At 57.6% G+C, this 27384-nt stretch overlaps 1 protein-coding gene and 1 long non-coding RNA gene across 3 annotated transcripts; one reads left to right on the top strand and one right to left on the bottom strand.

Moving 5' to 3' along the window:
• The first annotated feature begins 109 nt into the window (after positions 1–109).
• On the top strand, positions 110–27164 carry KIAA1522 (KIAA1522 ortholog). Of its 2 annotated transcripts, XR_004681739.1 has the most exons (8): positions 110–359; positions 20436–20606; positions 20687–20742; positions 21036–21159; positions 21753–21869; positions 21966–24533; positions 24977–26330; positions 26424–27164. XR_004681739.1 is itself a non-coding variant. In XM_035019195.1 (7 exons), the coding sequence occupies exons 1-7, from the start codon at positions 125–127 to the stop codon at positions 24997–24999; spliced, it is 3294 nt and encodes a 1097-aa protein (XP_034875086.1). In that variant the 5' UTR covers positions 110–124; the 3' UTR covers positions 25000–27164. The 2 variants fall into 2 exon arrangements, 1 of the variants encoding a protein (XP_034875086.1); XM_035019195.1 differs by having other exon boundaries at positions 24977–27164.
• LOC118019736 lies at positions 6905–9103 on the bottom strand. Its single transcript, XR_004681740.1, has 3 exons — positions 8995–9103; positions 7695–7788; positions 6905–7054 (listed from the first exon to the last, which is right to left on the bottom strand). It is a non-coding gene; the product is annotated as an uncharacterized LOC118019736 (long non-coding RNA).
• Positions 27165–27384: the final 220 nt, after the last annotated feature.

Genomic DNA, 27384 nt, shown 5'->3' with positions numbered 1-27384 from the left:
ACTTTTCTCCGGCGCGTGTCCCCGCGGCGGCCGCCTGCCCGCGCGCCCGCGCCGCGCATGGGTGCCCGGCCGCACGGGGCCTGACGCCCCCCACACCCCCCGCCGGAGGTCCGCCCGCCGCGCCATGGCGGCCCGCGAGCCCCCCGCCGCACCTGCGGCCGACGAGCCGGGGGGCCCGGGCGGCCCCCCGCGCAGGAAGAAGTCCCGCTCCGGCGCGTCCGGCCTCCGCCGCGCCTTCAGCTGGCTGCGGGGCAAGCGGCGCAAGAAGGCGGCGGCGGGGGCCGAGGGAGCCGAATCGGCCGCCCCCCGGGCCAAGAAGGCGGACGACAAGGCCAGGAGGGCCAAGGCTAAAGGCCGAGGTAAGGCGGCCGGGCACCTGGGCTGCGCGCCGGCCGGCGCCGAGGGTGCTGCCGGGGTGGCTCCGCCGGGGGTCCGCGGCGTGTTGGAGGGGTGAATCCCTAGGCGCCGGGGCCGGGGGAGCGGAGAGCCCGGGGCTCAGCCCGACACCCCCCATTCTCCGCCGCCCCCGCCCCGGCATTTCCCAGACTCAGCCCGACCCCATTCTAGGGCTGGGGCAGGAATCTCCGGGCTTAAGCAGGAAGTGCTGGTAGTCTGGCTCTCGGGACGGTGAGGCAGTCCCCCTCCCCCAGACTCACCCAGCTTCTGCCCTCTGCTGAGTCAGGGGGCCGGACAGTCGGCTCTGGCCTGGGGCCCATGGGAGAGGCAGGTGGCCTTGCGTCTCTGGTGGGGATTCCTCCAGGTCCAGAAGGTCAGCTGCACTCAGAAGGTGTTTCAGCCCCACGGAGGACCCAGCATGGAGCACAGCATGCTTTGGGCTCTTACCGGTGTTAGCTCTTCCCACCCGGCCCCCCTCACCATTCCCCTGGGCCAAACGGCAAATATCCACCTCCGGGCATGCTGAGCTCCCCGATGAGAACCAGCCGTGGCGCCCCTCCGCATCACTCCTTCCCCCAGTCCTGGTAGAAACATGCCCGTGTCAGATGGGGGAAACTGAGGCCCACATTAATGGAGAGGCTGTACCTGAGCTGCGATGGGTACTTAAAATAACCACAGCCAATTCCCTGTCTCTGGGCTCTCTCTGGCCTGATGGATGGGCAGCCTGAGGGGAGGGAAGGGGTGGCTGACTTGGCCCATCCCTGCTGGGGTCACTTTCCTTTTGGGCACTTGCTTGGTTCTTTTCTCATTTCCCCCTCTGTTTCTGTGTCCCTTTTGAGGGGTAGGGCATGAATCTCTGCAAGAGGGTGGGGCTCCCTTGGGGCTTGCCCTGCTCCGAAGTCTACCTTTCCTCTGGCTCGAGCTGCAGGGCCAGAGGTGAGGAAATGGCGGTGTGTTCGGGCCCATCCCATACTGTGTTTACCCTCCCGGTGTCCTTTAACCACCTCCTCTGCAGGAGACTTAGAAGGACCGTTTGAGGGGTCAGGAAGAGTGTGAAAAGCCTCTTGTGTGATTGCATCCGGCCTGATCTTCCTTTTGGATGAGGGCCTTTGGCCCAGGCACATATAGAAGTCAGGGTGCTGGGGCAGGGATAGCTGGGCCAAGCCCTGAGGGAGGGTTTGGGTGAGGGGTGTTTCTCAGGGCTCCCAACTGGATGCAGAGTCTGTCTTAATGCTGTCCCACTGGGATTCAGTCTGAAGTCATCCCCATCTCAAGAGGGCATGGGTCAGAATTGCAGCAGGATGGATTCTGGTCAGATGGTCAGGATTGGAGATAGAAGGCTAGTGGTGTACCCCAGGGCAGTGGACCCTTTTCCCCTCTGAGACCAGCCTGGAGACAGGGGCTGGAAAAGCTGACCCTGTAGGTCCCTGCTCCAACAGCCTGGGTTGGGGTCATTGGGTCAGTGGGTAGGCCTCCCCCTGCCTTGTGTTAGGTATCTGGTAGCACTGGGCTTTCTGGGCAGCATGTCGCCTGATTTGAGCCCACGTGCATAGGAACCACCTCCCTGCCCCTGGCTGTTGTATCTCCAGGTCTGGGGGTGGCCCCCAGAGGAAGTCCTACTCCCTTTTGCTCCAGCCTCCTATTATTCCAATTGTTTCCTTGTCACCTGCCTGGCCCAACTTCTTCTCTGTTTATTAAGAGAAATAAATCCGATCTCTCTAATCTCCATTGGCACTGCTGGTCAGGAAGGGAAAGCCCAGAGAAGACTTAACTCTTTCTGGGGAAAATGTTCAGAATGGAGATGGCAAAAGGCCCAGAGAGAATTGAGGGAAGCTGGCAGAGTGGGAGGAGTAGGAGAGTTAGGCAAATGAGAGTTCAAATTCTGGCTCAGTCACTAGCAAGCCCCGTGACGTTGGGCAGCAACCTCTCTGTGGCCCCACTGATTACTGTCTCAGGGCAGAGAGGGGGCCTTCTCACAGGGGTGACCCTCTGGCTGGACATTGCATTGCTGGGTCCGTGACGCCAAGATTGTCTCTGTAAGATCTCACAAGAGCGAATGCGGAAATTAGAGGAACGTGAAATCACCACTGAAATGCAAGGGCTTACTCTTATTAATCACCTTCACCTGAGCTCTAAGGACCCAGTCTGGTGGCAATGGGCTCAGAGGCTGACAGGACAACTCTGCCGGCCCTCCCAGGCCGCGTGACACCGGCAGATCGTGAGCCCCTCTAAGCCTCAGTTTCCTGATCTATAAAATAGGGAGAATAAATCCTGGCTTTATACGGGTGTTTCAGGGGTCATATGAGATAACCGAGATGCAGGTGCTTTGTGAACTGTGGAGAATGGTCTGGATGGGAGCAGGTTTCTGCAGTTGTGATGCTGAGGACTTGGACGTTAGCTGATCCATGTTTGGAACTCAACTCTTGGTCACACCTCAGATACCCATGGCAGTGATGATGATGATTGAGGGGGAAGCCACGGAAGGTGGATTCTTAACCCTTGTCCAACAGAAGACTCAGGCATAAGGAAAGGTAAACAAATAAGAATCCATATTTTCCAGAAATATCGCCTGGACTCTAGACAAGTATGTGGGGAGGAAGTGTTTCTGGGACAGACGCCAGGACTGGAGCCCAGTAGATAACCAGGGGAGGCTCTCTGCAGGAGGTGAGCAGAGTGTAGAAGGAGGGCAGGGTGCTGGCTAATTTGATTGATTTATTTGAGAGAGAGAGAGAGAGAAAGAGTGGGTGGAGGGGAAGAGGGAGAGGAGAGAGAGAATCTCAAGTAGACTCTGCGCTGAGTGGGGAGCCATTGGCGGGGCTTGATCCCATAACCCCAAGATCATGACCCAAGCCAAATCAAGAGTCGGGTGCTCAACCGACTGAGCCACCCAGGCGCCCCGTGTGCTGGCTAATTTGAAGAAGCAACATGAAGGCTGCTATGTGTCAGACCCTGGCTGGGCATTTTCATGAATGTTTTCCTTTGTCCTTAACCACAACCTGGGAGATGGGCAGTTATTACCATTTCTAGGTGAGAAAATAGGCCCAGTGGGTAAAAAGTAAGTTGATCCAGGTCACTCAGCTTCATTTATTTGAAAAAGACACATTCTTTATTATGTCGTGTCCAGCACTGTTCAGGGTAATGCGAATACCTGGGACAGGACAGGCAAGGTCCCCACCTGCATGGAAATGATGTTCACGGCATGGCAATGGCAGAAACTCTGTCGGCCTCCTGAGGCCACACTCTGGAAGCCAAACAGTATGAGGCTAGGTCTGTTTCTGCCTCTGGAGAGGGGGAACCAGTAACCACTGTAGGAGAATGTAGCCCTCCTGAAGGTTCCTCTTGGGCAGTGGGCAGTGGCCAGGGAGGGGACCGGGTGGTCAGAGTGCGGGTGGCTTCAGTACTGAAAGAACTGAGGTCCAGCAGATTTAACCTGAACAATGCTGGCCACTCACTCAGGAGGAACTCTCCTTGGTGTGGAGTTGTGGAGAGACTCTTGAGTTTGAGTTCTGCCCCACTGTGGGCCACATATGCCCTGTCTTGACAGTGATGGGGTTTCATGGCCTCTGAGAGCCCTCCTGGTTCTAAAATTCTGGTTGGAGAATGGGCTGGGGCCACAAGGGTGGGAGCTATGCTCAGGAAAGGAGAGTCTGCCTTTTGGCCAGTCATGGACAAGACATTGGGACCCAGTGGCCTAGATGTTATAGTAAGGTGGGCGGGGAGAATCCGTGTGACTAATGCCATCTCTCTCTGTTGAGGAAGGGGCCTGTATAGCTCTTTCATTTTTCAATTTAGTTTTATTTTTTTTTAAGATTTTATTTATTTATTTGAGAGAGAAAGAGAACGAGCGGGGTGAGGGGCAGAAGGAGAAGCAGACTCCCCACTGAGCAGGGAGCCTGATGCGGGGCTCCATCCTGGGACCCCGGGATCATGACCTGAGCCTAAGGCAGTCGCTTAACCGACTGAGCCACCCAGGCGCCCCTTTGTTGCTCTTTTAAAGCAAAATGAGGACCCAAAGCCACTTTGGATAATGGACACTTGGCCTATCTAAGGGTAGGATAGTGTCTGTTTGCCTTTCTTTCTTTTTTGTGGGGGGGGGAGGGACAGAGGGGGAGGGAGAGAAAATCTTAAGCAGCCTCCATGCCCCGCACAGAGCCCATGCAGGGCTCGATCTCACAACCCTGAGATCGTGGCCACGAGCTGAAATCAAGAGTCAGATGCTTAACTGGCTGCACCACCCAGGTGCCCCTCTGTTTGCTTTTCAGTAAAAATGTATTTCCACACTCTGTGCCATTGCGTGCACTGTTTCCCCTACTTAGGGTGTGCTTCCCTTCACTTTTCTATCCACTGAACCTTTATTCATCCCTCAAGGCCCGGCGCCAGCATCATCATCTCTGTGATAGCCCCCAGGGAAATTACTGCCTCCAGACTAGAGCGGGGTGCTTAAGGGATTTGGAATTGGACAGTCTGTTTTTCTGGCCACCTTTTTGGGTAGGGCATCTCAGTGTCCTTAGCCTGGGGCCTGGACCAATGTGATTGGGGCAGGGCTCCCTCTGCTGTGGCATACATCCAGTGGGGGAGTGACTTCCATACAGGACTCTGTGTCCACCTCCTCCAGGCCCCTGTAAAGGGATGGGCATTATCTATCTTGGGTCCAGATGGGAGAGGGAACCTCACTAATGTATATCAAAATACTCAGTAAGGGGCGCCTGGGTGGCTCAGTTGGTTAAGCGACTGCCTTCGGCTCAGGTCATGATCCTGGAGTCCCGGGATCGAGTCCCGCATCGGGCTCCCTGCTCGGCAGGGAGTCTGCTTCTCCCTCTGACCCTCCTCCCTCTCATGCTCTCTGTCTCTCATTCTCTCTGTCTCAAATAAATTAAAATCTTTAAAAAAAAATACTTAGTAAGTATTTAATATTAGGTAATAAGTACCTACTATGTGCCAGACATTGTCCTGGGGATGAATGAGAGACAAGGTCCCAGTCTCACGAACCTCGTAATCTGAGGGAGGAACCAGACACTGAACAGGTAATTAAGGGTCAAGAAGTGGGACAAAGGAGGGAGCATAGTGATCCCATGGGTGACATCAGGGATGCCTTCACGGAGGAGGTGACACGTGAACTAAAATGGAAGGATGAGGGGAAGCTGGGGGGTTGAGGGATTTGCAGGGCTGGAATCGGGCAAGGCACCTGCAAAGGGCTGGGGCCAACTGGCTGTCTGGGTTCTGTGGGTATAGGAATCGCCATCCCTCACTGTTTTGAACAGCCTGAGGGCAGGAGCTGGGTTGATGGTCCTTTCCCTCTGCCCTGCCCAGCACAGGGCCTGGCACAAAGTGGCTTTGGGTAATAGGTGGGTGATCCGATATGGGCCCCAGAGCTTGGGCATCTGCCAATTCCAGATGAGCATCTGGAAGCGTCGACGGCCTGAGATGCCACAGGCTGCCCTCATGGCACATACAGACGGGCGGCTGAGGCCCAGAGGACGAAGTGTCTCGCTCAAGGTCATCCAGCCGGCCAGCACTAGAGGTGGACTAGGAGCCCTCACCCGCCAGGCTGACCTCAGCTTCCCTACTCCTTTGTTCAGACTTCCAATGGAAAATCCCGTCCCAGAGAGGTGCCCCTACCAGGAGTGGGATGAGATGAGCGCGAAGCTGAGGCCAAGAAGGCCTCCATCCTCTCCCTTACCTCCAGCACCTTCAAGGGCTCGTTCCAGCTGCCTCTCCGCCTCCCTCCTCGCGGAGGCCTCAAATCCCCACTCATGGCCCACGTCCCAGCGTTCTGGAAATCCCCTTCAGGCTAGGATGGGCCCTCCCCCCACTGTTCTGTCCCTCTCCTGCCCCTGAAGCAGGGCTGCCAGCAAGGGTTGCTGAACTGGGGTGGCTAAATCCTGCGGCCAGAAAAATTCCCCCTCTTGTCAGAAGAGGGGAGAGGGAGAGCCTCCCCTCACCCAGCTGTCTCCCGGAAATCCCCCTCTCCCCAGCCCTCAAAGCTGTCTCAGCTGCTCCTGGCCTGTCACATGCGGATGAAAACTAATGAGAGGAGGCATTGTATATTGTTTGGGCCACGGTGAAAGTGGGGTGGGGTGGGGTGGGGAGAGCAGGTATCCACACTTCCACCTTTCGGCTGCACGTCTGCAGATCCGGCAGACTCCACTCGGGCCGACTTGGGGGAAAAGTAGGTGGCAGCAGCTTCCTGGGGCAGGATGGGTGAAATCGTTGTCCATCTCTCCCATTATTATACTCCACTGTCTGCTTTTGTGTCTCCTGCCCTCAGGGGCCGGTTCATCAAAGGTTGTCAGCTCTACTCACAGGGTGCCCAGGCCTGTGACTGGCACGGAGGGGAGACGGAGACAGCTCAGCTTGCAAAGGGTTTAAACCCCAAATCTTCTGGCAAAATGCATAATTCCCCGGAGGCTGCTGCTGGGGTCTGCTCCAGGTCGGGCCTCCTGTCTGCTTAGGACACCCCTCTCCTCCAAGCCTCTAGCTAGGCGAGGTCTTCACCGCGCTGTTCCAGAGAGTCATGAGGCACTCAGGCCCGATGTTGTGGTTTCCAGGAGTTCTGGTCTTCCATACCAGCTCCTTCCCACGGTCCTACCCCAGGCGCTCTTATGCTCTTGGCTGGGGGCAACACTCTTCCTCTAGGATCCTGGAGCCAGCACAGCCTCTGTAGTGAAAGAAGGTGAGACTGGGACTCTCCCGCCCGCACTGCTTCCCCTCTCCCAGTACGTAGGCAGCAGCATCACCACCTCCTTCAGCAGGCAAGCCCACCGTCTCTGCTTCCATCAGCTCCCGTTCAACACCCACAGCGCGCCTGCTGGGTGCCCATCGCTGTGCTTCGCTTGGGCATACTGAGGGGAGGGAGGCGATCACTGTCCTGGGGAGCTTGTTTTCTGGTTGGAAAGGAAAGGAAAGGAACCGCTGTCTCCAGACAAGTGTTGGGACGGTGTTACACAGGCTGCTGGCGGGCCCTGGGGTGTGATCGGTTCTATCAGAGGGCAGCACTAGCGCTGGTGGGAGCACAGAGGGCTGAGCTGGGGGAGGACGGGTGCAGGGAGGACTCCCTGGAGGAACAGACTGTCGGGCAGGGTACTGAGGAGAACGAGGAATCTTCCAGGCAAAAGTGGAGGAGGAAGAAGCACGTGGGAAGACCTGGAGGTGTGCAGTGGGAGAGCGGGGTGGTGGCAAGCAGCAGGGCTGTGGTGGGAGATGAGGTTGAACTGGGGGCAGGGCAGTTGCTGCCAGGCCTCTTGCAAAGGCCAAGGCACCTGCTACCCTCCAGACGTCCCTTGAAGCTCTTTGCATACCTGCCGTTGCTCAACTCATGCCAAGGGATCTGGATGTTATCCTTGAGTGTTCTCTCTGCTCCTCCACACCACCTTTCCCCTTTATGGGCCCCACCTGTAAATTGAGGGAACTGGGCTAGCAGATACTCTGAGGTCTCCTCCAGCTTTGACACTAGGACTCTCTTCTCTGTGCAAAGCAGGAGCCTGGTACACACAACTTGGTATATATAGTGTATGTCTGACAAGTGTTTTCTGGATGGATGAATAAATATAACCCCTCAGGGACTGCATTGTTGTTAACCTCAAACTCTTAGCAAGGTATGCGCCTCAAGGAGGGTAGAGATCAGCTCTGACTCTCCCATTTTGCAGGGAGGCACGGGGTGCCCTGGAGCCACTGGGCATAAGGGGCAGCACAGTGTAGTGGAGGGGTCTGCTCATGCTCGGGTGGCAGAAAGGATTAGCACTGAGGGCTCTGGACTCCCAGCCCAGCGGTGTCTCTGCTACACCATGCTGCCCCTAGTTGGAGAGACAGGGTAGAGCAATGGTAAAGGAGAGCCCCTGCCCAGGCTGCTGGGCCCTGGGCACAAGGGCACTTGTGAGGACATAGAGGTGAGGACAGCCTGGCAGCCTGGAAGATTTCTGGAAGAGGTGAAGCCTGGCCTAGGTTTGAAAAACAAAAGACTTGTACGACAGGGGGTGAGTGAGGGGCACACAGCCATGGGCAGCTTCACATACGTTAACCTCCACACTCCATTCCTTACACTCAGACACAACGTGACAGAGCCAGTCACAATTACATAGGCAGACGCACAAAAGCACACATCCAGACATTTGAAAACAGACTCCATATGGATATAGGCACACAGTCTCACACACAGAGGCATCCAAGTGTTCAGGGTCACAGACCTATACCCAGGTACACAACTACACAGCCACACTGAAGCATAGAATTACCAATGTCCAGTTAACATGCATAGGCACAGATAAACTGGAGGGGTAGTAGCATGGTCAGTGGGTATCGGAGTCAGTCTGGGTTTGAGTCCTAGTTCTGCAGCTTACTGCTGTTTGACTTTGGGCTAGTCAGGTGACTTCACGGAACCTCAGTTTCCCCATCTGTAAAATGGGGATGATAAAAGTACCTACCTTATAGAATTGTTTTGTGGCATGAAAGCAGTTATCAGAGCACCTGGCACACAGTAAAAGCTATATAAAAGGGTGCTGTTATTTTGAACTCGACTACCACAGAAATACAGTCAGATCGATACATTTGTACACACAGGCATAGAGACAGGAGATACACACACAGACACGTGACACTCACGGGGTGGAGGCTGGTGGGCCCTAGCACAGCCGGGCTCCGGACCCTGCCTGTCTGGGGCCCTGCTCCGAGTTCTCCGGGCTCCACTGCAGTCCTCAGAGAGGCGGCCCCTGGGCCGGGAGAGCGGGCCACCAGCCGGCCCCACCTGGACACGCTGGCCTTTCGCGAGCGCTCTGGGTGGGGTGGCTCAGCTGGTCTCCCAGGTCCGGGGAGGGGCGGAGCCTACGGGACGCGCGCGAGGCCCCGCCCCCCAGCCGTCCCCGCCCCCGGCCCGGCCATTGGCCGCAGAGCCCGGAGGCGTGGCTGAGCTGGGGCTGGGGGCGCCTGCGGTGGCCGCCCGCGCGTCTCTCTGCCTCCCTCCCGGGGCTGCGGGCCCGGCGGCCGGGCTGGTTGGGCTGCGCTAGGGTTTCCGCGCCGGCTCCCGCGCCCGCCATGGGCAACTCACACCACAAGAGGAAGGCCCCCAGCGGCCCCCGGGCCCGCAGCTTCTGGCGGTTCGGGCGGTCGGCGAAGCGGCCGGCAGGTAGGGGCCGGGGGTGGGGGCGGGGCAGGCGGGGAGGAGGGTCTCCCTGCCGCAGCCGCCGCCACCGCTGCTGCCCCCTCCCGGGGCTTGGTGGGTGTGAGCGTGGGGGGCCGGGAATCCCCCGCACAGACCCCACCCCTCACATGCGCAAAGAGGCACACGTACATACGAATACCCACGGGCGGGCACACGTACATGTTCACAATTTTCACAGTCACAACACCCACTCAAATGTACGGACATGCAGACACATATACATTCACACCTACAGCATGGCTGTAGGACGCACAGACCCCGAGACACAGGTACACATACCTAGGTGTACGGTTTATACTGCCACGCGAATTATGCCACACGCGCAGATTCACACAATCGCACACACACATCAGTCATGTAGGTACAGTTGCCCAGCGGCTTAGGCACATAGATGTACACACGGGTTCAGAACTGCACAACCAACCAGACTCCCACACTCAGGCTCAAAGACAGAGCCTAAGGCGCTTGCACACACACACACACACACACACACTTGTTAGCCCCCAACAGGCTCAAAGACAGAGCCTAAGGCGCTTGCACACACACACACACACACACACACTTGTTAGCCCCCAACAAGCTGAAAGTTTGCAGGAGGGAGGGGAGACAAAGGTGCAGGGGAGAAGCAGGAAACCAGGGGCTGGAGACTCGGGGCCGCCTCCATCTGGCGTGATCAGGAGTCGGACTGGTTCTCTGGGCTCCCTCCCCGCCCCCACCTGCGTCGCCGCTGCCTCTCGTCCCCCTTCCCCCCACCGGCGGTCCCCGTGTTCGCTGCCGCATGTCCCCCCTTTCAGTGCAGCCACCGAGCTGGAACGCAGCCCTTTCCGGCGTGCTGCGGGATCCCTCCGCGGGTCACATTCCTGCCTCCCAAGTGGGGGGTGGGTAGAGGGGGAGAATGGAGAAAAGGCTTCCAACCCTAGGGCTCGGAAATGGGATTCCTGGTTTTCCCCAGCAGGTGCGACAGTTCAGGGTATCCCCCAGAGTCCCAAGGGGTGCTGGAGGAGGGACTGTGGAGGGTGGCTAGTTCCCTTAACCTGGTGAATCTACCCCTTCCCCTGAGGAAGATAAGGGGTCCTCAACAGAGGCAGGTGTTCCTTCTGATCTTTGGGAGTGAAAGAATTCTGGAGAAGGTGGGGTGGGGTTCCTTCTGCTGTGGTGAGGGAAATCCACCCATGTCTTCCTAGGGTGGCCCACATTCCTAGAGGTTCTGAAATGAGCCTGATGATCTCATCCCTCCACATAAGGGGTGACAGGAAGAACCTGGGCTGGGTATTAGGGGGTCTGTGCTTTCAGTGCGGCTCCGGTATGGGCTCTGGTGACCTTGAGCAGATTGCTTTCACTTCTCTGCACCTCCTGGCTCCCACAGAGGGGCCTGTCGGTGGATTTAGGGGAGCGTAGCTTAGGTGACTTCTGGGACCCTTACAGTTCTGTCTAGCCATTTTGTGGATAAAGAGACTGAGGTCTGGAGAAGGTGGGCTTGTGCAAGGTCATTTGCCAGTAGCGGTTTGAAGAGTAATCGTCATAAAATAACAGCAAAAAAGGGTTAATTAAGTTCTGGTGGGGCTCTCTGCAGATTCCTCAGAAGGTGGATTGATGAGAGACTCCGGGATCTTCCAGGAGCCTCCCTGTCCTAGCAATCCTGAAATCCTGGATGTGTCCACCTGTCTCTCCTCTAGGATTCTGCACCGAGGGGTGGGGCTGGGGCTCCGCCTGCTCTCCTGTGGTCACTCTAATCTGATGGTTTCCTGAGAACCAACTGTGGGTCCGGACTTGTGACCATTTGTGGTGGGAGAGAGAGAGATGAAGAAACCTCTGTTTACAGTCTTGCCCACTAGCCCGTGTGCTCTTAAGTTCCTGCTGCAACTCAGGGACTAACCAGGCTTTAAGGTGGTCCTAAAAAACCAGAAAGCAATGTCAAGGCAACACAGAAATAAGTGTGGGGGCTGAGGAATATTCAGAAGGCTTTGGGTTGGGGACAGTTTTAGAAGACTGGGGAGACGGTCTTAATTTGGTCTTTGAAGTAACTACAGGGTTGGAGTGAGTCCTGAATTATTGATTAAATGAGAGAGAGGACCAGGAATGCACTTCAGCTCTGGGGCAGTGGTCGTGAGCAAAGGCATAGAGTTGAACCTGAGCGTGGAGGCTGGAGAGAAATGTAGTTGAGGCTCCTTCCTTTGCTTGGGAAGAGAAGGAGTTCCACTGTGAATGCAAACCTCCATTCCTTTGGTCTTACTTGTGCTGAGGATTCTAAGGCTTCCCCAGCACTGGGCCTCTGCTGTCACATGCCCAGGTATGGGACTGGGGTTTGAGTACTTATCCATTTGATTCATCTGTGAGAAGATGAGGGAAAGAATGCAAGGCAAGCAGAGAGGGCTGGAGTCTGTTGGCCATAGGGAGCCAGTGAAGGTGTTTGAGCAAGGGAGGAGCCCGTGAAAGTGGTGTGTTAGGAAGATGGCGCCACAGGAGGGGCAGGTGCAGGCAGGACAGGTTGGGGGGTGGGGTGGTGAGAGTGGAAGCTCCAGAGAGCAGTCTGGAGGCTATTGCAGTAATCCAGGGGAGAGGTGGTGAGGTGAGGGCTGGGGACAGGGTGGGGGCTGTGGGAGTGGAGAGGAGTGGCAGCTGCAGAGACACTGCGGAGGAGGAGGCAGAAGTGATAGGACCTGGGATTAATCAGATGTTGGGAATAAGGGCCAGAGAGGGCTATGAAGTCTCTGTGCTCGAGGCTGCTCAGCTGGGGGACAGTGACAGAGATAATAACTCAGAGCTAAAAATAAGGGCCTATGCTAAACCTTTACATTGGTTAATTCATTCGTCCCGCAACAGTCTTATAAGCTAGAAGCCATTATAGTCCCCATTTAACAGATGAGGAAGCTGGAGCTTAGAGAAGTGAAGTCACTTGCCCAAGGCCACTCAGCAAGGAGGTAGCTGAACCGAGATTCAAAACAAGCCTGTCAGATTCTGAAGCCTGTGCCCTTAATCAGTTTAGGAATAGATGGGTTTCTTATGACTGAGGGGCCTGCAGATCCTCTGGGCAAAGAAAGCCTGAGGTCCTGGGGGTTTGGACTTCGTAGGGAGGACAAGTGAAGGAAGTGCTGTGGGAGAGGGGCAGGGATTGAGGAGGAAGCATTGAAGCCCCCCAAGGGCTCAGAGAGGGAGCAGGTGGGAAATGGAAGAACTGAAATTCAAGGAATCTTGAATCTTGGTCCATTGGATCAGTGCCCTTGGACAAAGGGAAGCGTAAGGGGGTGGGGGGTACAGGGAGAGGCCTTCTCACTGCTGGAAAGATACTGTAACCTGCTGGGATTGTTTGGCCTTGGATCTCAGGAATCCAACCCCACCCTCCCCTCCCCAGGCCCACTGGGCATCTGGTCCTGGGCAGTTTGGGGGATTGGTGGAAGATGTGAATTGAGAGCCCAGGGAACATCCACCATACCACCCTCTTTTTCCCAGACATTGTACTGTCAGGTTTATACACATGGCCCCCCTTGCAGATGAAGTGATTGAAGGAATGGACTGAGTCCCTGGTGGAGTCAGACCACCTGGAATTCTTTTCTTCCCTCCCCCTGCCTCTGTACTTGGAGTGCCAGGGGCCTTTGGTAGGTCCCAAAGCTGGGAAAAGTCACGCTCCTCTTACCCCCTCACCGCAGCGTCTCCCTGTCTCCTCCACTTTCCTGGAGGAGACTTATGACCAACTGTATGTCTGCACTTGGTTGTGGAAACCCTGGGCTTCCAGACAAGGGGCTGGCCCAGCCCTCTCTGGTCTGAGGAATCTGAGATAAGGTGAACCCCCTTGCTGCCCCAGGCCCTGACCCAAAGTGGGGGAACACTACCCTCCTAGGGGCAGAGTCCTACATGCTGAGGGATCTTTAGAGATTGGCTCGCCAACCCTCCCATCTCACAGATGAAGACACTGAGGCTCGGAAAAGGGCACGGCCTGGCTCAGCATCATGCTGCAGTTGAGGAGCAGGGAGAGCTCAAACCTGAGGCTCCTGACTCCCAGGGCTGTGGGGTCTCTGGTCTGGCCCTGAAATTCCTTTCCCTCCCCAACAGAAGGGTTAGGGCTAGGTCACTGACGAGCTGAGAGGGAGCTCTTATTAAGTGTCCCTTATCAGACCTTAATAATGGTCCTTAATGCCACTTGGGACTTGAAGAGAGCTCCGGAAGTGGGTGGGAGAAGAGGCCTCTGGTGGCATGGGAAGAACAGGATTTTACAGCCAGTCAGAGCTGGGCTCACACACCCTGACTCTGCCAGTCACTAGCTGTGTGACCTTGGGTTAGTCACTGACCCTGAGGGAGTGCCTCCATATGGCGAGGGGGATTTAGTGAGACCACGTGTGTCTCTCACTTGGTTGTCACTTGATAAATTCAAGTTTATTATGGTGTTGTGAGTGGAAAGGCCCGAGAGGGACCTTTACCCATCCCTCCACCCTGGAGAGGAAGAGGCTCCCTCTGAGCCCAACACTTTGTGTTTGCACTTGCTTGTGTGTGGCTTCGGATTTCCCAGGCACTCTGTGAGGTGGGTGTGAGTCCTACTTCACAGATGAAACTGAGGCCCAGAGAGGCTGATTCATTCGACCAAGGCCTCTCTAATCCAGACCTTCTGACTCCCAGGCCTTTCCTCTCTTGACTTCATTGTGGCTGCCTCCCGCCATCTGTAAAATAGGGAGAACCGTGCCTTGAAGGGACAAAGGAAAGGGCTCTCAGAAAGTCAGACGCACATCCTGGCTGAAAGAGATTGTTATGTCATTGTCAGGAGCAGATACCCGGAAACTCGTTATGACATTTATTAATATTATTGTAGCTAATTCCTCCCTGCACTGCTGCTGGTTCCCCCCAGGCGCCCCAGGCATGGGATCCTCCTCTCCTTGTCAGGGGCACTCCCTGCCCCCCAATATTTACCTTAGAACCGGCCTGTCAGCTCTGCAGCTCTGCTCTAGGGTGGGGCCTCCCACTGAGGGAAGGAAGGAGGGGGATTTCCCCCCTGTAGAGGTGGGGTGTAGAGCCCCCCCTCTTTAAGCAGGAACTGAGGTTGCAGCCCCCCGATCCCGTAACTTCCTCAGACTTAGGACCATGAAAGCGTTGAGTGAGACCCAAGTTTGGCTGTGGGCTCAGCCACTTCCTGGTTGGGTGACTTTGAGCAAGTCACTTTCCCTGGAGCCTCCTTGTACTCATTTGTAAAAAAGGGAAGTCATACATGGCTTTCGGGTTTTTGTTAGGTGTTCTGGGAGACAGAAGAAAAAGAGAAACCTTCACCTGAAGGTTTTTGTGATGTTCATGTCCCTTTGTCTTGTCTCTAAGAGAATAAAATCTCCCTGTGTTCTGGGTCTGCTCCTATTGGAGGGCCCTGGTTTGTCCACCAGGACAGAGGGGTTGAGACTCAGGACCTCTGAACACTCTGAATCCTGCCTCCTGGACTGGCCTGCGGTCCAATGTGGTGGTGGGAGAGTGGGGTCAGACCCAGGCCTGGAGGGTTCCAGCTCCTGAGCAAGGCCACCTGGGCAGCTGTGCCCTTCCCCCCTCATTCCTCTCCCCTGAGTCAGGCCTGCCTGGCTGTGGGCGTGCCACCGCCCCCGCCCCTTGCTCTGGAATGGGGCAGGTTGAGGCCTCACCCCGTGGAGGATGTTGCCAAGACAATGTGTACGCATGAGCACAAATGTGCACTTGGCCTTGGGGGTTGGGGGCTCCCTCCCCCTTTCCTCCCTGTCCCCGGGCTCAGGAAAGCCCCAGAGTGGGGGGTACATGCACCTGCCTTTGTGTACACACAGCCACCTGGCTGGGCCCTGTGTGAGTCTGCAGTCGTGCTGGTGTGTGACGAGGAGCTGGATTAGGGTGGCCTGGGTGTGCTTTGTGGATGTGGTCCTGAGAGCACGCACCTGTCGGGGTGGGGGGGCCCAGTGGGACATTTTGGAGGTCCTTGTGCACAGAACCTCTGCTGGTGGACTAGATCTGAGCTCCCGAACTTGGCCTGTGTGCTTCCCAGTGTGCCCTTCATGTGGGGGGTGTGGCCAAGAGCAAGGTGTCTTCTCTGATCCAGGAAGCTTCCTTCCTCAGGCAGGTGGGGGAGGAGGGGAGGCGGAGGCTGGTGGTGAGCTTCAGCCCCTGGTTGCACCTCTGGACTGTACCAGGGCAGAAGGTCCTGGAACAAGGACTCTAAATGTGGCCTTGGGCGAGGTCTTCCACTCTGTCGGCCCCAGTTCCTTTGTGAGGACCCTGCCCTCCTCCTGAGACTCAGGTTGCTGAGCCCCTCCCTAAGCAAGTCACAGGTGTGTGGGCCTGAGCCTTGAGCGGCTCAGAGAGACCTCGGGCCCTGGCCGAGCTGGAGGGGGGGAGGGGTGTTGCTAGAGCAACCAGATGTTATCAAGTGTGAGAGCCTTGGATCCTCTGGGCATTTGCAGCTGTGGCCCTGACAGCCAGCTGTGGGCCTGGGACCTTGAGCTGCTGTTCCCCACGCCCTTCGTGGAGCTCACGCCCGAGTTTCCCTGGTTAGGGGGAAGCTGAGGATGACTGTGTCCTGCGTGATTAAAGTCTTCAGTTTTGGAGTCAGCCAGAGCTTGGGAAGTCGCCTAGCTCTCTGAGCCTCATGGGTCCAGGATCAGTTACGGGACAGTAGGTTCGAGAACCTGCCTCGAAGGGCTGTTGTAAGATCCCTGAGGGCAGAGACTGTTTGCCTTCCCCCAGCCCCTGGCATTAATCTCCCTGCAAGTGTGGGGCTACTGCTCTTTGTGTCTGAGCGGGGCTAATAAGGGGCGGATGGGTCTGGCCTAAGAGAGGGACAAGGGGAGGATGTGGCCAAGAAACCTCGAATTTCTGGGGATGATAGGGTCCCTTAGCCCTTCCTCAGAGGGGAGATCAGGTTTGTAGCTCGCACAGCAGACAGGGCATAGCTTTTGGGTTCAAGTTGTCCTGAGGGCAAATGCCACCTTACCCTTCCCAGCTTGCCCTTTCTGGCCTCTATTTCCTCATCTGTCAAATGGGGATAAAAGTGCCTACTTCTTAGGATTGTTTGTTTAGATTTAAATGATTTGTGGATTTACATCCTATCCAGCTGCACAAAAGCTTGTTCTCCAGAGAGTGAGGGCTCAGCGTCTGCTTGAGTGGTCTCTGAGAGGCGGGGCAGCAAATGGGGCAGGGGCTGCAGAGGGAAGCCCCTTGTTTGCCACGTGTGAATTCTTATCGACTCAGGGAGAAAGGTGCTGCGCGAGAGAGTGGTGTCCTGAGATGATTTTGGGGGCAGTGCTTCACAGACTTTCTCTTCCACAGCCTCAGCTACCAGCTACTCTTTCCGGAGTTGCCCAAGGGGATCTCTTAACACTGTCATTACCCAGATGAACCTTCCATGCTGACCTATGGGGCCCCACCCAACCTGGCTCCTGCCATTTTCTCCCTTGCTCACCATATTCCCGCCCCACTGGCCTTCCGTTGTCTGTTCTGAGACACCTCCCCCCATCCCCCTACCCCCTGCCCCCACTCCTGCCTTGAGGCCTTTACACTGGCTGCTGTCTCAGTCCAGAAGTGCTGTCTCTGCGCCCAGCACTTGCCCTGGCCCGCTCCTTCGCCTTCTGCGGGTCTTGGTTCCAATGGCCTTTCCTTAGACTTTCCTTCATACCCCCTAGAGGTGCCCCCTTCCCTATCATAGCTCCTCAGTGTTCACTAATCTAAAATTGTATTCTTAGTGTACCTTGTTGATGTATTTGTCAAATGTTTATTGAACTCACGGTATGACAGGCACTGATTTAGGCGCTAGAGTGAACAAGATAAAGTTCTCCTCCATTCGCTATGGCCCCTGTACTAGCTTAATAAATACTTGCTGATTGAATGAATGGGTACAACAGTCTTGTAAGGAGGAGTTCATTGGTCTTGTTTCCATATGAAGTCATGACTTGGGTGTGACAAGAGCTGAATTTGAACTTGGAGCTGTCTTCCCTCCAGTTACCTCCTCCTACCCCTCATTTTTACTGCCCTTGCCTACGACCAGGTTTTTTTTGGCTAATTCCATTCTCTCAGCCTGGTGATCCAACAGTCACCAAGTCACAGAGTGGGGCCAGTGGGAAGGGTCCTGGGCTGGAGGAGCAAGAGGTATACGATGAAGCCTGCCTCTGCCGTGTGACCTTGGAGAGTTCACAGTGCTTCTCTGGCCTGCTTCCCACATGACCGAAGTGGGAAGAAAGTCCTTTGGAAAGTGTGGGTCTGAACAGACACACGAGGAGTTGTTCCCAGCAGCCACACTGTGTTTCTGCTCTGGACAACTCCCTGGCTTCCCGGTGTCCCTGTGTCCTGGGCTGGCTCCCACCCCTCCAGGGGCCTTCGCCGATGGCCTTGCCGGCACAGGCAGTTCTGGGCTTCTGCCAGGCTGTTGTTCCATGTCTGAGTTCCTTCCCCAGGGAATGACCCTCACCAGCCAGGAGGACTTGGGGATGGGCATCATGCCAAGTGTGGTCTAATGGCTCTTCTACCCACCATCTGGCAGCTGGGACCCCTGCCATGGCTTTGGCTCCTGACTGTTTAGAAAAGAACTTGGGGACGGGTTAGTGGTCTGCCCCCGGGGCCCTGAGCATCTTCAGCCCTGCTAGTCCTGCTCTCCACCAGAGCTAAGCATCCGCAGACTCCGGGCCTCAGTTTCCCCGTCAGAATCTGGGACTGTTCCTGCTTCTGCACTCCACTCGAGGGGCGGGATCAGTGGCGCAGGTGGGAGGAGGACCTGGAGAGCAGCCCCTCCCCCTCCCTGCCTGGAGTCAGCTCTGCAGCTGGGCGGGCGACTGCACCACTCGGTGCCGGCTTATGGTGAAGGCGGCGCCCGGCGATCTGGAGAGGCCGGAATAGGGGACGGCCCTGGTGGCGCCCGCAGTCATGGTGGTGTTCCTGGGCCGCCGCCTCCCGGTGCTCCTCGGGCTCTTTAAGAAGAAGGGTGAGTGGGTATGGCTGGGGAGGGGGCGAGGAGGGACCCCCCGACACCTCCATTTGCCAGACCCTTCTGTAAAAAGGGGGATCAAGGCCGGGGAAGGGTAGTGGGTGGGGGATGGGGAGCAGTAAGGCGGCCAGACTGCCCTGTCCTCCGCTGTGCCTTTGTCCAGTGGCTTTTCCGCTGCCTTTGTCTGGGCCCTGCTTGATTGGGTTTGGGAGGATGGGTCCAGGTGTCTCTGACCTTGAAGCCTGCAGCCGTTGGGTGAGACTGCTTCCTCCGGAGGTACCCACACTGTACTGGGTGCATCCTCATGCTTCGGGTCTGAGAGGCAGAGCACCCCCTCCGACCCCCAGATCAGTCAGCATGTGTGGGAGGAGGGGATGTGGGGAGCAGAGGCGAGAGGAAAGTAGCCCCGCTGGAGTTTGGGGCATGATCATTGAAATGCTGTTTAGAGGCGGAGGGCAGGACGGTGGAGAAGTTTTGGAGGGAGGGGTCTCTGCCCGCTTTCTGCTTCTAGGAACTGGGCTTTTAGGCCAGGATTAAGACATGGGGGCCAGAGTTTATTGGACTTTTGGGGGGTGGGAGGGGATCCTCGCTTTGAGTGTGATTCAGGAGTCCCCCTGGGAATCTGGAGCTTAGTCCTGGCACTGACTCTGATTTGCTGGATGACCTTAGGCAAGGCCTTTCCTTTTCAATCCTGTTTCCCCAACTTGTAAAATTCAGGGATTAGGCGAGACTCCATGGTTTGGGTTGTTGGGAGACCTAGGAGCTCTGACCCTGTAGGGTTCCTCCAGGTTCCCTGGGCAGGAGCTGAAGAATGGGCTGAGGAGGTAGGAATGGGCAGGCGTCTGAGCTGAAGCCCCTGATTGTGGGGCGTGGCCCTTTAAAGGGCTTGTTTTGTTCCTGCCCCTCTACAAGGTGCTGCCAAGGTCACATGATCCTCCCAGTGCTTTTGCTTATGTTGTGGGTTCCATTTAAAGGGGGGCTGGGGCTGCAAAGTGCTGACACAGCCCCTCATTCCCAGGATTAGATGACCAGCTTCCCCATGGGCGGGGCCTGTAACAGGATCCTTTGTAACGGATCCCTGGCTCCTCTGCACCGGGGGCTGGGGCCTCCAGGAGAGGGGGATGCCTGGGACTGTTCTCCCAAGAGAGGTTGGGGCTGCCTTGTCTGGGGGTGGAGGGCCCCCGGGGCCGCCTTCTCCCCTCCCCTGCCCATCCTTCCACTAAGGGACAGCCACATGGGTGAGTAGGGGACACAGAGGCCATACCCCTGGTTTGTCCCTCCTCCCAGGACTTCATGGGAATTCTGTAGAACCCCTGCTAGCCCACAGCCCTCCCTAGTGTCCCACGGTGTCTTCCTGGGCCTGGGCCAAGGGGGTGTGTGAAAGGGGTGGTTGGTTTTCCCTAAAGTGGAGCTTGGGGTGTAGAGACAAGAGAAATGTATTCGCTATGGGCTGTGTGTATATTGGGGTGCTTTGTGTCGGGCCCTGAGTGACATGTGGATGCACAGTTGTATGTATATTTGGGTACTGTTTGTATATGTACAGAATGGGGACCGTGGACGTTGTGGGGGCTGGGTATGTTCTCTGGGGGCCCCTGTGTTTGATGCTGGTTTCCGAGGTGTTTATACTTGGGTGCTGTTTGTGTACATCCTGGAGTCTGTGGGTGTGTATATAGACTGAGGCCTGTGGGGCTTGTGTGCCTGGGTATGGTGACCTGTATGGGGTCCTTTGTGTGGTGTGGGTACTTCAGATATAAGCACGCTTGGGTAGAGTTTGTACATGTACATGGGGGCCATGTGTATTGAGTGTATAACACGGGACTGTGAGTTGTGTGTACAGATTGGGGGAAGTAGGCGTTGCATGTATGTCCGGGGGCTGTGTGCAGTGTTGGGACTGTGGGTGCTGTTGTGTGGGGCCTGTGCATCCCCAGGATCCACATGCTCTCAGGCCTCACTTCTCTTCCTCCTCCATTCCACTAGGCTCTGCCAAGGCTGAGAGTGACAAACGTCTAAGTGTGGGGCCTGGCCAGGGGCCAGGGTCCGTAGTGGATGAGCACCAGGACAATGTCTTCTTCCCCAGTGGGCGGCCGCCTCACCTGGAAGAGTTGCACACACAGGCCCAGGAGGGGCTCCGTTCCCTACAGCACCAAGGTAACTTTCTCCCCTCCAGGACTACTCTTGGCTTCCAAGGTCAGGGGCCTAGCCCAATGCACCTTTCTGGTGTCTTCCAGAAAAACAGAAACTGAATAAGGGTGGCTGGGACCATGGAGACACCCAGAGCATCCAGGTGAGCCCTGCCCCCAGCTCAGTCCTGACTCTGATTTTCCCTCCCTGCTTAATCTCTGGCAAGTATGTCTTTGAACCCTTCTGGATCTCAGTTTCCTTTTTGTATCATGAAGGGGTAGACTAGATGACTCCTAAGGGCTAGTCCAGCTGAGGTCTGCTCAGTGCTAGGTGAAGCCAGGGAGAATCGGAGTCCAAAGCTCCACAGGGGAGCCCCGAAGAGGCAACAGCAAGAGGCCCACGTAGGCTTCTGGGGTGGCCTGAGGCCAGGGCCTCATCTCCTTCTTCCCCCAACAGTCTTCCCGGATGGGGCCGGATGAAGATAGCATCTCCTTCTGCAGCCAGACCACATCCTACACGGCTGAGAGCTCCACAGCAGAGGATGCTCTCTCTATCCGCTCAGAGATGATCCAGCGCAAAGGTGTCTGCTCACCAGCCCAGATTCTTGGACGGGGCAGAGGGGTGGTGGGCACTATCTGGGGTCCCAGCCCCTGCAACTTTCCCCTTTTCCTCCTAATGTAGCACCTCCCCAAGCTCTGTGAGTCAGTGAATTCAGGAAACACAGTATCCTGTGTCTTCTTGGAGACTCGTGATGCACACCCAGCTGCAAAGCAGGACGGTTAGGAGTCAGCAAACCTGGTTTTGAGCCTGGTGTTGCTCCTTCCCAGCTGTGTGACCTTGGGCCAACCCTCAGCCACTCCAATCTTCCGTTTGATGTGCTATAAAAATGAGGATAAGAGTACTTACATTATCGGAATGAATGCCAAGTGTTTAGCATGCTAACACACAATAATTGTTCACTAAATGGAAATTATCCTCGGCCTAGTAAAGCCTTCCAGAAGTCGTACCGAAAAGAAGTGTCTAGCTTTGTTTAACCTAGCTTTGCCCGCGCCTACCTGATTATGGAGATCTTTTTTTGCAGAGCTCTTATTAGTTATTCTACGAAAGCAGTGCTCTGCACAATGTGCCCCGAGACCTGCTCTAACAGTTTCTCTCCCCTGGACTGGCCCCCAGGCTCTACCTTCCGACCCCATGACTCATTTTCCAAATCGTCTGGGAAGTCAGGGCGGCGGCGGCGCGAGAGGCGGAGCACGGTGCTGGGACTGCCGCAGCACGTGCAGAAGGAGCTCGGTGAGCCGCACAGTAGGAGGGCGGGGGGGCTGGGGGGGCGGGGGGAGCCCCGGCCGCCCCCTCTGCTGACTCCCATGTCCTCCCTGTCCCTTGCAGGCCTGCGGCACGAGCGCGAGGCACCAGGTAGCCCTCGGCCTCCTGGTCCTCGGGATGCGCTGCGCATCCCCACGGTGGACGGCCGCCCCGCGGGCCCGGTCTCGGCGACCGGCGCCCGGGTGTCGCTGCAGGCGCTGGAGGCGCAGGCCGAGGCTGGTGCCGAGGTGGAGGCCATGCTGCAGCGCCACATTGACCGTATCTACCGGGATGACACCCTCGTTGGGCGGTCCACTGGGCCCCGGCCCCCGCCGGTGATCCGGCCCATGTCCTTAGCGGTGCCCGGCCTGACGGGAGGGGCAGGGCCTCCCGAGCGCCTGAGCCCAGCCATGTCCATCTCGCCCCAGGCCACCTACTTGTCGAAACTGATCCCGCACGCTGTGCTGCCACCCACCGTGGACGTGGTGGCCCTGGGCCGCTGCAGCCTGCGCACCCTGAGCCGCCGCAGCCTGCTCTCAGCCAGCCCGGCCTCTGTCCACTCGCTGGGCCGCTTCTCCTCGGCCTCCAGTCCGCGGCCCCGCAGCCGCCAGCCTTCCTCCTCCAGTGACACCTGGAGCCACTCTCAGTCCTCAGAGACGATCGTGTCTGACGGCTCCACTCTCTCCTCTAAGGGTGGCTCTGAGGGTCGGCCCGAGAGCTCTGTGGCTAGCCATAGTGTGGCACCCCTTCCCCAGGGGGGCAGCGGGAGGGGCTCTCCCAGCGGGGGCAGCACGGCCGAGGCCTCGGACACCGTCAGCATTCGGAGCAGCGGGCAGTTGTCGGGCCGGAGCGTGTCCCTGCGGAAGCTGAAGCGGCCCCCCCCGCCTCCCCGCCGGACCTACTCACTCCATCAGCGGGGCCCGGCAGCCCCCGACGGGCCCTTGGGGTTGCCGCCTAAGCCTGAGCGGAAGCAGCCGCCGCAGCTGCCCCGGCCGCCCACCACCGGTGGGTCAGAAGGGATGGGGGCAGCCCCCTGTCCCTCCAGCTCAGCGGGCACCTGGGTGCCTGGCTTGTCTCCAGGGGGCTCCCGGCGTCCCCCACGCTCCCCAGAACGGACGCTCTCACCCTCCAGTGGGTACTCGAGCCAGAGTGGTACCCCTACCCTCCCTCCCAAGGGTCTCACAGGGGCCCCTGCTTCCCCGGGCAAGGCCCAACCCCCTAAACCAGAGCGTGTCACTTCCCTTCGGTCTCCTGGGGCCTCTGTCTCCTCCTCCCTCACGTCTCTCTGTTCCTCATCCTCTGACCCAGCCCCCTCAGACCGTTCTGGTACACAGATGTCGACCACCCTGGGTGACAGGTTTGCCATACCTCCTCACCCCAAGGTGCCTGCCCCCTTCTCCCCACCCCCTTCCAAGTCCAAGAGTCCTAACCAAGCGGCCCCTGCTCCGGTTACTCCTGCTGTGGTCCCTGGGCCCGTCTCTACCACTGATGTGAGTCCTGAGCCTCTGCCAACTCCGCAGACCTCCCTGATCCCACCACAGGAGTCTCCCGTTGCCTCCAAAGACAAGTCACCCCCACCATCCCCACCCCCATCTTACCATCCTCCCCCCCCACCCACTAAGAAGCCAGAGGTGGTTGAGGCCCTGTCTGCCCCAGAGACTGCGGAGGAGCCCCTCCAAGACCCCAGCTGGCCCCCACCCCCGCCTCCTGCACCTGAGGAGCACGACCTGTCCATGGCTGACTTCCCCCCACCTGAGGAGGCCTTTTTCTCTGTGGCTGGCCCTGAGCCTGCGGGCCCTCCAGACGCCCCAGAGCCTGTCAGATCCCTGGCTGCTGCGTCCTTCCCAGTGACCGTCTCTTCCCAGAGCCAGCTCCTCAGTTCCCCAGAGCCGCCTCCAGCTCCACCAGCCCCACCTCCGGCTGCTTCTGTCCCAGGGCTTCTGGCCAAGGTCCCTCGGAAGGAACCAGTGGGCTGCAGCAAAGGCGGTGCGGCCCCCAGGGAGGATGCTGGTGCGCCCCTGGTCACACCCTCGCTCCTGCAGATGGTGCGGCTGCGCTCTGTGGGCGCTCCTGCGGTAGCTGCGACCCCGGCCCCCGGGCCATCCGCCCCCCAGAAGCCGCTCCGGAGGGCCCTGTCAGGGCGGGCCAGCCCAGCGCCTGGCCCCTCCTCAGGGCTCCATGCTGCTGTCCGGCTCAAGGCCTCCAGTCTGGCTGCCAGCAAGGACCCTGTGAGTGGCCAGCCCAATGGACCGCCTGAGGCGGAGCCACGGTCTCCCCAGTCCCCTGCCTCTATGGCCAGCTTCATCTTCTCCAAGGGCACCAAGAAGCTGCAGCTGGAGCGGCCGGTGTCCCCTGAGGCCCAGGCTGACCTCCAGCGGAATCTGGTGGCTGAACTTCGGAACGTCTCAGAGCAGCGGCCATCCCAAGCCCCAAAGAAGCCACCTAAAGCTCCCCCACCCGTGGCCCGCAAGCCCCCGGTGGGGGTCCTGCCATCCACCTCCCCCACCTTTCCTCGGGTCGAGTCCCTTCCTGCTCCTCCCACTGACGGGCTCCTTCGAGCTGAGGACAGGACTAAGGGGGAGCCGGTGGAGAACGGAAGCGTCGTGCAGCTGGTGGGCCCCGAGGAGCAGAAGCTGGGCCCGCCTGGCTCAGGTACAGTGGATGGTGTGTGTGTGTGTGTGTGTGTGTGGTCGGGGGGTCCCCCCATCACTGGTGGTGGGAAAGAGGTGCCTGAAGTCCCGCTACCGGGGATCTGTTACCAGATCTTCCAGATTTTTCTGGTGTCAGGCTGCCTGGGAAGGGTGAGCTGTCACCCTTGATAAGCTAGCGAAGGAGCCTGGTGTGTGGGCCTTTGAAGTCAGACCTACTGAGTTCCCCCTCAAGTTTGCCATTTTCTCTCCTCATCCTGGCCTCCAGGTCCTCGCCATAAAGCGCAGGGCGGCGGTGCCTGCCTTCGTGTGTGTAAAGCATCTGGCTGGTGCTGCGGGCGAGGCCAGTCAGTTGAGGAGGAGAGGCTGTGCTGTGGGCCGTCCAGAACCAACTGGGAGGCCCCCTGCTGAGTGTGTCCTTCTCCCCCCCCCCCCCCCCCCCCGCAGACCCACAGAAAGAGCTGGTCTGACCACCAGGCACCTCGCTGGCACTGCTGACCCATCCCAGGAACATAATCTCAGGGACCTGAGCAGCTCCAAGGACGAGAGAATACGGCAGATCTAGTAGGACGCCTGCAGCCTTAACCTTCACAGCCTTCGATATTTATGCAAGCCTGGTGGTGATCCTGTCCTCCGAGTCATCCAGCACATGCCTTTTCCCCCTGAATGGATTCCCCTCTGGCCGCTTGTCTTGGCCTTGGCCTCATCTCGGAGGAGGTAGCTGGTGGGAGCGGGTGGCTGCGCCCCCTGCTGGCCTCAAGGCCGCACAGTTGGGAGCAGAGCATCTCATTTGCGTTTCTTTCCTTTTACCCCCCATGTCCAAATCATGCACATACGGTAGTCCCGAATCAACGCACTTTTGAAAAGCAGCTGCATGTCCATCCTCCAGGGCCCACGAAGCCACATTCCAAGGGCCTGTTTACATGGCGGCAGCATCAGTCCCCGTTTAGCCAGCCCATAGCTGGGACCAATCTGACCCCTCCCTCTGATCCGGTTTGCCCATTTCTTAGTTCTTGGAGGTGGGCGAGTCACTATTCCCACAGGTTTCTCCAGGCTGGAGGCAGGAGCGGGGCTGTGGAATTCCAAAGCACAAAGGGTGCAGCAGGGGTTAGCCCTCCTGTGCCTCAACTTAGCACCAACCACCCTCCTTGCCTTCTAGTTCTGCCGGGTGCTCCATGCCGGGGACAAGAAGTGGGGGACTGCCAGGGCCTAAACGGGGGTGGGGGTGGGGGAGAGGAACCAGACGGGAAGTCCACAGGCCCTCTGTCTTCAGAGAGTGGGAGAACGGAATAGGGAGACATCTCAGTGGGCACTTGGTGATGCCAAGCATCCGCCCCTTGTCTCACTGGGTCAGGTGGGGGTGGGCAGGCGCTACACTTCCGAGGCAGGAGCCCATGGGCTGTGGCAAAGCTGTGTCCCTTTCAGCTGGGCAGGAAGTCCTGAGGAGGTGGGTGGAGGGGTCTGGCCGGGGGGAGGGCTTGTTTGGGCAGTGGGCCCGGACCTGGCCCTACAGATTACATTCTGTGACCTTTCTCTTTACTCAGTGCATGTTCTTTCTGCAGCTGCCTTTTAGCCCAGGCGGTTTCACGGGGTTGGGGTGGAGGGGGGGGCGCTGGCGCTGAGTGACAAGGATGGGAACCCAAAGGTGCATTCTATTGCAGACTCTTCCCTAGTCAATGAAGGGGGGTTCCGTGCTCCTAGGGAGCAGGCTGGGTGATTGCTCCCTGGCCGTCAGCCTCTGCTACTGAGCTCTCCTCTAGGAATTTTAATGACCTCTTTTCAGCCTGTGCCACCTCTCTAGGTAAGCTGGCTTCCCCACCGGCCCCGGCGCTTCCCTCGTCGTGTGGCTCCCACCTGGGCCACCCCTTCTGTCCTGATCCTCTTTCCTCAACAGTGACTTGGGCTTGAGCCTGGCAAGGAACCTCACTTTTAGCTGCTTCTCTGGAGAGACTGAACCCCTCCCAGAACAAGAGCTGGGAACACAGGGGATGTGGTACGAGAGCCCAGGTTCCTCTGGCCCACCCTCACACTGTCTTCTCCCTGTAGCTGTCAACCACGGTTGTTCCCTTGCCCCACGGGTGAGGGAGAGCAGCTACTGGGTACCCATTGCACCTGCCCAGTGAGCTGGGGAAAGAGGATACTCATTATGCACTGCTCTGCTCAGAGCTCCTGACCCAATGCCCTGGGAACCAAGACCAGGCCAACGCCTCCACGAGACCAGGCTCTGGCGGCAACCCAGAGCTGCTGGAGGTGGGAGGGAGCCCAGCTTCTGTGTTTCTTGCTCTCCCCTCTCAATGTTACTTGAGCTCCTTATCCTCAGCTAGAATCTTCTGAGCTTGTTTCCCCACTGGGTGGGACAGAGTACAAAGGAGAAGGGAGGATCTAGAAGAGGCAACCCTTCTTTGTCCTCTGGGGTAAATGAGCTTGACCTAGTGCAAATGGAGAGACCAAAAGCCTCTGATTTTTAATTTCCATAAAACTGTTAGAGAAGTATATATATATTTCTTTAAATTTCTGAGTCTTTGATATGTCTATACAAACAATCCATTCCCTCTGCCCTGAAGCCTGAGTGAGACACATGAAAAAGCTCTGTGTGTGTTTCATTCAAAGGTGTTAATTAAATGATTAAAACTTGGCTGTGGTTTGCTGCTTCTTAATGGGAGAGGGACAGGGGTCTGGGACTGCGCCCACTATCAGGAGGGAAAATATTCTTTCTGCCTGCTGTAAGCACTGGACCCCGAAGTGGGTGTCTTCTGCCCACCCTTTTTTTTTTTTGCTAGAATCTTAAGCAGGCTCCGCACCCATCGTGGAGCCCGACACAGGGCTTGATCTCACCCTGAGATCATGACCTGAGC

This window comes from Mirounga leonina, unplaced genomic scaffold (genome assembly GCF_011800145.1).
Source record: "Mirounga leonina isolate KUSES-001 unplaced genomic scaffold, KU_Mleo_1.0 Mir_173, whole genome shotgun sequence".
Taxonomy (NCBI): Eukaryota; Metazoa; Chordata; class Mammalia; order Carnivora; family Phocidae; genus Mirounga; species Mirounga leonina.
This window is presented reverse-complemented; position numbering and strand designations above follow the sequence as displayed.